Genomic DNA, 9,497 nt, shown 5'->3' with positions numbered 1-9,497 from the left:
CCACATTGATTTCTTCCTCTGCCATGGAGATGATCGTCCATGTTCTCCATGTGGCTGCTCCATCAGCCTAGATCCCAGAATGAAGATAACAAAAAGACACACTACATATGCGTAAGCAAGAAACACACCTGTTATTCTATATCATTGAGCATTGGGAGCTGTTTATCATGGCAACCTAGTAGATACACCGTAACCTGACTGAAACACCAGCCCTTTATAGGAAAGATTTTGGGACATTATGCACTAATGGCAAATGTAACTGTAGAAGAAATCTGGGCTGTATCTATTACACAGTAGTATTTACACTGAGTGGCCAGATTATTATGATCTCTGAACGCATAATAATCTGGCCACTCAGTGTATATCCTATATAATAAAAGGCTAATATGCAAATTGTCCCCTCGACCAGGAGTTCGACCAGCAGGCAGGCCAGCCAACCGCCCATGTCCCCTCTCCCTGGCCAGGCTGGCCAGACCCCACCCATGCACGAAATGCTCGAATTCATGCACTGGGCCTCTTTGATTTAGCCCCATCCCCTTGGGTCAGCCTGGTTCCAGATTATTATGCATTCAAAGATCATAATAATCTGTCCACTCAGTGTATATGTGAATATACAGAGACTTCTTTCCCACCCTCTACACATACACACACACACACAGAGAGAAAGAAACCTCCTCAAGTCAATTAGATATTCTGAATACTTAAAAATCAACGCTCAAAAATCTCAAAGAAACACAGTTGCTCCATCAAAAAAGGACTTGACTCATTTGTCAAAATCATTTGCCGAGCTCCACTTCTTTTCTAAGACCAAGTACATTAATCAAACGCAGAGCTTCAAAGGGGCTTCATTCTGAGTGATCCAACAGACAAATAAATTAGCTGCCAATGGTTCCTTTGTAATTGAAGGGAACCAGGCTGACCCAAGGGGATGGGGCTAAATCAAAAAGGGAGCCCTCCAAGTAAAAGCAGCATTTGGGGGCCTAACCCAAATCAATACAGCCGTCCCACACACTCATTTCCAAGAGTACGGGTGAGCCAAGCACATGTGTGTTTCTTCACTAATAAGAAGATGCAAATGTCCCACATCTGATTGATTTCTTATGTGCTACGACCATAAAAATGCTTGTGTCTGGAATACACATTTGTTTGAGCGTGGTGCCCAACTGAGGCAACTTATCATCCTGAACAGGCGTTATACCTATGATCCACCTTTCCCTTTGAAAACGTGGAACTAACCCTGGATGGTTTTCTCTTTATTGCAGGAAGGAATCGCTTAAGATTTCTCATTTAAGTATGTGAAGAACTGTCCATTTTTAATTTACAGAGCTTTTAACTGGTGACTCAGAGAGGGATGATGTCATATGTTATCCTAGAACGGCTGGTGTGGTTCTCTCTGCTCACTTAAGCCATTCCCCTGTTTCTGTGGCAGACAGTACTCCCCAGTTTCCATCCTTTCATCAGCCTCTTCCCAGCCAGCCACAGGCAAGCAGCCTCCCCAGCAGTGGACGAACAGGAAGTCTGACAGCTTGAGTCTGCAGTGGGACCCCTAGTGCTTTCCCACTCCAGGTCCTGGCAGCGTTCCCCAGAAGTACAAACACACGCACACAGAGCTCCCATTGTTGCAGCCTTCCCCAGCCCACGGATCCTAATATGGAATGCAGCAGGAAACCCATGATTTCCTGACACTCGGCAGGCTGGAGGAAGCAAGGGGGGAAACTCCATTAAAGAGCCCAGCTCTCCTCCATGTTAGCTGTGAAGTGGAAAATGGGGAAGATTCAGCAAAATCCCGTGTCTGCAGCCAGGCTGGAGAGGGGGAGAGCAGAGTGAAACCCGCAGGCTGTTGAAATTTCCAGACTGCCAGGAAGCCCCTAGCGCTCGGTGAAAAATGAGGGTTTCTGGACTCAAACTGCTAGGGAACGGGGATTAGTAATTCTCCCAAGTGTGTGCTACCTTTCTTTACCAGTATGGTAAGCCAGAGGGCATGTGCCAGCTGCCTCCAACAGGTCTGTAGGATCCCAGGTACCCAAAGTAAAGCAAAGTGATCTCAAGCCTGGTGCTTGAGATCACTCCCCGCAGCTTCATGGGCTTTGGGAGAAGCGGGAGAAGCCACAGCAGCAGCTCAGGCACAGCAGCTGGAGCCGCGAGAATGAACTGCAAGGAGAGTGACAGCAGCTGCGGCTGCGGGGGCAGCGAGGAGAAGAAGATGCTGAAATGTGTGGTGGTGGGGGACGGTGCCGTGGGGAAAACCTGCCTGCTGATGAGCTACGCCAACGACGCCTTCCCAGAGGAGTACGTGCCCACGGTGTTTGACCACTATGCAGGTAAGAGAAGGTGGGGGACCGGTCCCTGCCTGCGGGGTGAGTGAGGCGGCAGGCGACACCCCGACTTCCCAGGAGCCTGGCTGGTTTCTAATGTCAGTATTGGGTGCGGGCCTGGCAATACCCAGGTAACTTAGCATAACATGCAGCCAAGGACTTTGCTGGAATTATTAGGAGAACAATTGGTACATCGATTTGTATTGTAACACTCCCCCCCCAAAAAAAAAAAATCAAATGAAAAATACTGGGGAGATTCCCTGAAATGTGCCTGAGATTCATCAACTTTTTTTATTGTGAATATTTTAAAATGTAGTGTAATTGCACCACAATTCTTTTTTAAAAAAAAATCACCACTAACCACACAACTGGTGAAAGAAGTGTTCTTGCCACTTTTCCTATATTCACCACAGGCCATTCAGAAATGAAAATGTTGAGAATAATAAGCATCAGAATTTTCATGTTGCTATAACAATTGGTGCTGTACTGCTATACTTTGATTTTCCTGGGGGGTTGTGGATGGGGGGAAAGTCATAAAAGGGTTTAAATATTTATTAGGCGATTTGTATCTTGAAGGAAAAGAAATATTTTTAATTGATAGGTTTTAAAAAGTAAAAATAAAATCTAAAACTTTTTAAAGTATGTCCCAAAAGGACAAAATTGGGGATAAAATAATTTAAAGCATGATAGTTAACATACTTTAGTCACGACTTAATTCTTCCAGGTATGTATATTTTTAAGCGTTCTAAAGTTCGTAGTGTGACTGCTTATCAATGTGATATCTTATCTAAATGTTTCCATTTTACTCTTTTTCTCTTAATTTCCAAAACAAATCTTATTCAGTTTCTTAAAAGCAAGTTCATGAAATTCTTCAGAAGTTCACAATAGCCTCGATTTTATAACTTTTTAAAACAGTGATCAGTTTGGTGAGTTATCAGAGATTTGAGATTTTGTAAGAGGAGAATTTCCTTCCCCTTGGCTTTGGGTCAGACTCCCCAGAGGGGAAGCGGCCCACAGGAAACCTGTGTGAGTGTTGGCTTTGTTATGTGGCCATTTGGAAGCCTCTTTCTGCAGGAAGTAGCTTCTTTCCAGAGCTAAACAATCACCTAAGTCTCCCGCCCCTCTCCTCGGCTTACATGGCTTATGGCAATATTACAGAGCAGACAGGGACAGAGCCACAGTGTCCATTTCCCAGTTGGTTTTCTGTGTTTATAGAAATTAAGAGTGAATTTGAATACTGGCTCCCTTAAGCTTTCCTGAAAATACTAGAGGCCCAGTGCATAAAATTCATGTACTCGGGGGTTGGGGGGTCCCTCAGCCCGGCCTGCATCCTCTCACAGTCCAGGAGCCCTTGGGGAATGTCCGACTGCCACTGTGCTCGCCAGCCATGAGCCCGGCTTCTGGCTGAGCAGCACTCCCCTATGGGAGCACACTGACCACCAGGGGGTAGCTCCTGCATTGAGTGTCTGCCCCCTGGTGGTCAGTGCACATCATAGCGAGTGGTCGTTCCCCTGTTCAGTCAATTTGCATATTAGCCTTTTATTATATAGGATAATGACTATGCCAAGGGAAGAATATTTTAATGAGAATAGAATAAAGAGAAGAACAGGTAGGCTTTCACCTTGAGGGGAAAGAACAAATAATGAAACTGTGGGGTCTGTGACTTAAAGTTACTAGGATAGTTGTAAGGTTACTTATTCCACACCCTCTTTCTGCCAGAAAAGGAAAACTGGCTGGTACTTAATTTCAAAAATGTTTCGATCAAAGGTGGAACTCAAAATCTCCTAAAGGAAGAGGTTTCAAGTGTTTTTGAAACATATGTATCCCATCCCCATCCTTGGGTGAAGCAATAACAGTGTAGTGTCAGAAAGAAAGAGAATAACACCATCTTTACAGATAAAGTCAGCCAATAAAAAACAAACAAACAAAACCAAAAACATTAGAGATCAAAGGCTGAACCACCACTAAATTCCACTACAGTCAAATTATTTTATATTTCAACTAGAGGCCCGGTGCACAAAATTTGTGCTTGGGGGGGGGGGGCATGTCCCCCAGCCCAGCCTGCACCCTCTCCAATCTGGGACCCCTTGGGGGATGTCCAACTGCCAGTTTAGGCCCAATCCCACAGGGGTCGGGCCTAAACTGGCAGTCAGACCTCCCCCTCACAATCCGGGACTGCTGGCTCCTAACTGCTCGCCTGCCTACCTGTCTGATTACCCCTAACTGCTTCTGCCTGCCAGCCTGATTGCCCCCTAACCGCTCCCCTGCTGGCCTGATTGATGTCTAACTGCTCCCCTGCCAGTCTGATCGCCCCCAACTGCCCTCCCCTGCCAGCACAATTGCCCCCAACTGCCTTCCCCTGCTGTCCTGACTGCCTCCAACTGCCCTCACCTGCTGGCCTGATCTTGCCCCCAACGGCCCTCCCCTGCAGGCCTGGTCACCCCCAAATGCCCTCCCCTGCCGGCCTGTTCACCCCCAACTGCCCTCCCCTGCTGGCCATCTTGTGGCAGCCATCTTGTGATGATGTCACGCGAGGGCGTGATGCCACCTAGGCTTTTATTATATAGGATTGTGCATATACTTATTGTTATTTGAACATGAAAGCATCTTAAAGATTTTGGCTACTCAATGATTTTAGCTGTTAAGAAATCACAGCCCTTTCTTATACCCAAAGCAATCATTTGCACATAGTAGGCATTGCCAAACATTGTTGCTCCAATTTACACTTTGTACCTTTTCTTAAAATATATATATTTTTTATTTCAGAGAGGAAGGGGAGAGGGATAGAAACATCGATGATGAGAGAGAATCATTGATTTACTGCCTCCTACATGCCCCTCATTGGGGATTGAGCCCACAATCCAGGCATGTGCCCCGACCAGTAATCAAACTATGACCTCCTGGATCAACCACTGAACCATACTGACCTGGCACTTTATAGCTTTTTAAGTAGGCAATCTTTTCTCATGTGCTTTCAATTAGATTACAAAGGAAATGAAGACATGAGCCAACACAGCTAGGATAGTAATGAAGTGAATGTTTCCATCAATAAAGGGATCTCCTCCATCACAAAGACTCTAGCTCCTTTTAACACCATCCTCTAAATCTATGAGCTAAATTCTTACACATGAGAACCTATAACCAATTGTTAAAACAAAACAAAACTAATGCTCTCTTCTCCATGTGGAGTAACCAGTATCCAGTCCCTGGGTCCTACCAGACTATTCTGAAATGACAACCTGCATGCAACTGATTTACTGAATCTTTAGAAAATTGTAGTTCAAGTCAAAGAAAGCCTATCCCTTGAATATGTTTCCCTAATAGATGGCCTTCCCAGGAAGGTAGAGATAAAATAGTAAGTATGGAAGTACAGCATACCGCTCAAAATGGTAAGCTCTGAAGCCAGATAGCCTGGTTCTTATACTGGCTCTGTCATTATTATGTGACCTTGAGCAAGTTACTCAACCTCTCTGTGCCTCAATTATCACAAATGGAATAAAAGGGATAACAGAGGTATTAGGATTTTTGTGGGGAGGGGGGAATAAATTAATACATGTAGTTCTTACAACAGTGCCTTACAATGGTAGGTGCTAGGTACATCATAGCTATTATAATTAAAAATAAGGTCTCTTCACACACACATCTTTAAAAGGGAATTAAAATATCAATAAAAGATAAAGACTATAACAAAGAAAAAAATATAATTCCAAGAATGGCCTCCAAATCGAGTAGGGTGTGATGGAGTATATGTACTATCCTTATAGTTATCATGAGTATGATAATTGATAAATATGTACACACAGAGTTATAATAGTGGGATATTCACTTGGGAGAGGAAATATCAGTTGTGCATGAGTGATTATAAAAAAATCAATAACCAACTAGAAAAATTTTTTTTCAGTTTTATGAATCTCAATAATTTCCCCTTTTCCTCATGTACCAGAATCCGAAAGTACATCTCCTCCACATCGCTTTCCTTGCCTCTCCAAGGGGAGCTCCTTGCTCCATCTTCAACCCATATCCAGAAATGTGTTAACATTTCTAGAACACAACTTCCGCCATTGGATAACAATTTATCCGTTTCCTTAGGTTCCCAATTTCACTGTGCTGTGAGCTCTTGAGGCAAAGGGTCACGTCTTGCCAAATCAGTGTTCAATGCTCAGTCCTCCTCTTACTTGGCCTCTCGGAGGCTTTTCTTATAGTTTGTTACTCTCCTTGAAACACTTTCTTTACTTGGTTTCAGAGGCACCTCAGTCTCCTGGTCTTTACTGCCCTCACTGGCAGATCTCTCTCTATCTCCTCTGCTGCTTCCTCTATCTCTCCCCAGCCACTAAGTGCTGGCATACCTCCAAGCTCAGTCCTTGGCCCTCTTTATTTACACTCATGCCCTTGTTGATTGTATCTTGAGTCATTGCTTTAAATATTACTTAGACACAGATGACTCCCAAATATATACTTCGCCCCCAATAACCTCCTGAGACCCAGACTCAGATACCCAACTATCCACTTGGATATCTAACAGGCATCTCAAACTTAACCTGACCAAGACAGAACTTTTTATTTCCCCCAATCTACTTCTCCCCTAGGCTTCCCCATAGAAGTACATGAACCCAGTTGCTCAGAAAAAAAAAGCTGGTACTCTCCTTAAGTTCTTTCTTCCTTTGACCATGCCTTTCTCCCTCTCCATCCAACCTCTGCCAATAGCTCAACATTCAAAATATATCTCAAACCTGACTACTTCTCCCCACCTCCATTGCCTTTACTCTTATCCAAGCCACCATCATTCCTCATCCAAACTACTGTAAACACCTCCAGATTCCCTGCTTCTAATCTTGTCCCCTATAGTCAGTTCTGCACATGGCCGGCAGGAGGATTATCCACAGCCCCAAATCCTCCAATTCCATCACACTCAGACCCCATCATTTATTATGGTCTACAAGGCACTCCATGACTTCGTCCCTGTTATCTCTCCAACATCATCTCCTAACTCTGCTCTTTAGTGTTTCTGCCCTAGCCACGCCAGCCATCTTGATATTCTTCAAGCACACTCAACTCTGTCCTCCCTGGAAGACTTTGTATTTGCTCTTCCTCTATAGTATCCAGCCTGACACTCTTTCTCCAGATCCTCCTCAACTTCAACTGACTATGCTAGTTTACACATTCATACACATGCAGAGTCACTCTTTTTTTTTTTTTTCAAATTTTTTTATTGATTTCAGAGAGGAAGGGGGAGGGAGAGATAGAAACATCAATGATGAGAATCCTTGATTGGCTGCCTCCTGCACTGGAGATCAAGCCCGAAACCCCAGGGCATGTGCCCTCCACCGGAATCGAACCCGGGACCCTTCAGTCCGCAGCCAACACTCCATCCACTGAGCCAAACCAGTTAGGGCTGCAGAGTCACTCTTTAACCTCTCAGATCTATCAAATATATATGTCTAAGTGTGTAAATTTCATTTGGTAACAAATGGGATGTACTAAAATTCCTACATATGTCCAAAAGCCTGCCTAAATTTTGGATGGCACACTCAAACATTTAAGTTCTTATATAAAGAGCATGTTCCGGGGTAGCCCCAAGTTCAACTAAGGGCTAGGACTAAAATTTGGGGGCAGTAGAATGATGATAGAAAAGGTCACTCATGCTTTTTACAGGTGTACCTAAGAAATATCTCTGGGCCCTGCTCCCCACTCCCCTCAGAATGGCTCAAGATGCCCTAACAACCTTTAGAGCTTTCACAGCTTACCATGAACAACCACATTTCTTCTCCAATCCTATTTTTATCCTGTCTGTAAGCTTTGAGTTTTGTAGCAGACCCGCCACTGAGAAAGTACTAGCAAATAATATTTCACATGACATGACAAAAGGATAGCACTTCCATTTTGAGTTTAGTCAGAGTGCATGTTGAGTCAGACTGTGACCGTGGTTTGTATGTTTATGTGTGTGGGTGTGTGAAATAAGCCCATTCAGCTGAAATCTGGAAAAGACGTACCTCATGCACCATTTCCATCACTCTCAGAATCAGAGTTGATTTTGTCTGTGGCTCTTTCTTCTATCACCCATCCCTCCTAGAGCTTGTTGAAAACCACCTGTGTTTGGAAACTCATTTTAAGCCACTATTTGCAAACCCAGGCTGCCTATGCAGGAAGTTAACACAATTCATGGAAAAGGGGAGGAATCTAGTTGCTCTATCAACTGAGTGATATGTAAAAGGAAGTTTTCACAGAGAGCTGAAAAGTCAATTCTAACTTTTTCCACCTAATTAAATGGTGATGGGTCCAAGGTAGATTCAACCATAACATTAATGGCCAAAGCAGAGGGTGGGGTCCAATTTGCACGTGGGGTGGGGGTGGGAGGGGAGGAATAACATAAAATAAAAAGTGAAATTTTTAAAAGCTCCAGGCCTATACAGGGCTGTGACACAGTTCTGCCCATTTGAGAACATATACTCAATAGTTTCTCTTTTGTTCCTTCGGAAGACACCTGAGAGTCTCTGGAGAATGGATCCAACTCATGTTTTGTAAGCCAAAAAGGAAACCTAAAACAACTCTCATGGGACCATGAAATAAATCACCAGGATTTTAACTTTAGACACAAATCTAAAATAAATTAGTGAAAGGGGAGACAAGAATGGGCCAGTGGAATCATTCACTCTCTTCCTTCTAAATGTAATGATGCTCAAAACCCAGTCTCATAGGTATCCAACCCCCCAATATCTTTTTTTGTGGCACTGTGATGTGTGTCTAATGCTTTTTCTGGACTCTGGGAGGCTACACCAAAGGCACAGTGACAGGAATTATATGGCTAGTGCCTTCCACAGTCTACACTGAGATGCCTATGAGACCCATCAGGATCAGAGTCTCCAGGGGTAGAAATTACACTCAGAAAGCAAAAGTATAGTGCAGAGGTGGTAAGAGAAGAAGGAAGGAAGGAAGGAAGGAAGGAAGGAAGGAAGGAAGGAAGGAAGGAAGGAAGGAAGGAAGGAAGGAGGAGGAGGAGGGGAGGGGAGGGAGGGGAGGGGAGGGGAGGGGAGGGGAGGGGAGGGGAGGGGAGGGGAGGGGAGGGGAGGGGAGGGGAGGGGAAGGAGGAAGGAGGAGGAGGAAGGAGGAAGGAGGAAGGGAAGGGAAGGGAAGGGAGGGAGGGAGGGAGGGAGGGAGGAGGGAGGAGGGAGGGAGGGAGGGAGG

General features: G+C 44.6%; 1 protein-coding gene across 1 annotated transcript in view; it reads left to right on the top strand.

Annotated features, from left to right (window-relative positions):
* Positions 1 to 1,738: 1,738 nt before the first annotated feature.
* Positions 1,739 to 9,497, top strand: part of RHOJ (ras homolog family member J) — an 85,366-nt gene continuing 77,607 nt past the window's right edge. Inside the window, exon 1 of the mRNA XM_008138967.3 lies at positions 1,739 to 2,321. Coding sequence (XP_008137189.1) covers positions 2,081 to 2,321 — 241 coding nt within the window. The 5' untranslated portion in view covers positions 1,739 to 2,080. The remainder of the gene's footprint in view (positions 2,322 to 9,497) is intronic.

This window comes from Eptesicus fuscus, chromosome 5 (assembly GCF_027574615.1).
Source record: "Eptesicus fuscus isolate TK198812 chromosome 5, DD_ASM_mEF_20220401, whole genome shotgun sequence".
In the NCBI taxonomy this organism is placed as follows: Eukaryota; Metazoa; Chordata; class Mammalia; order Chiroptera; family Vespertilionidae; genus Eptesicus; species Eptesicus fuscus.
The sequence above is the reverse complement of the archived record's forward strand: the minus strand, read 5'-3'. Positions and strand labels throughout refer to the sequence as shown.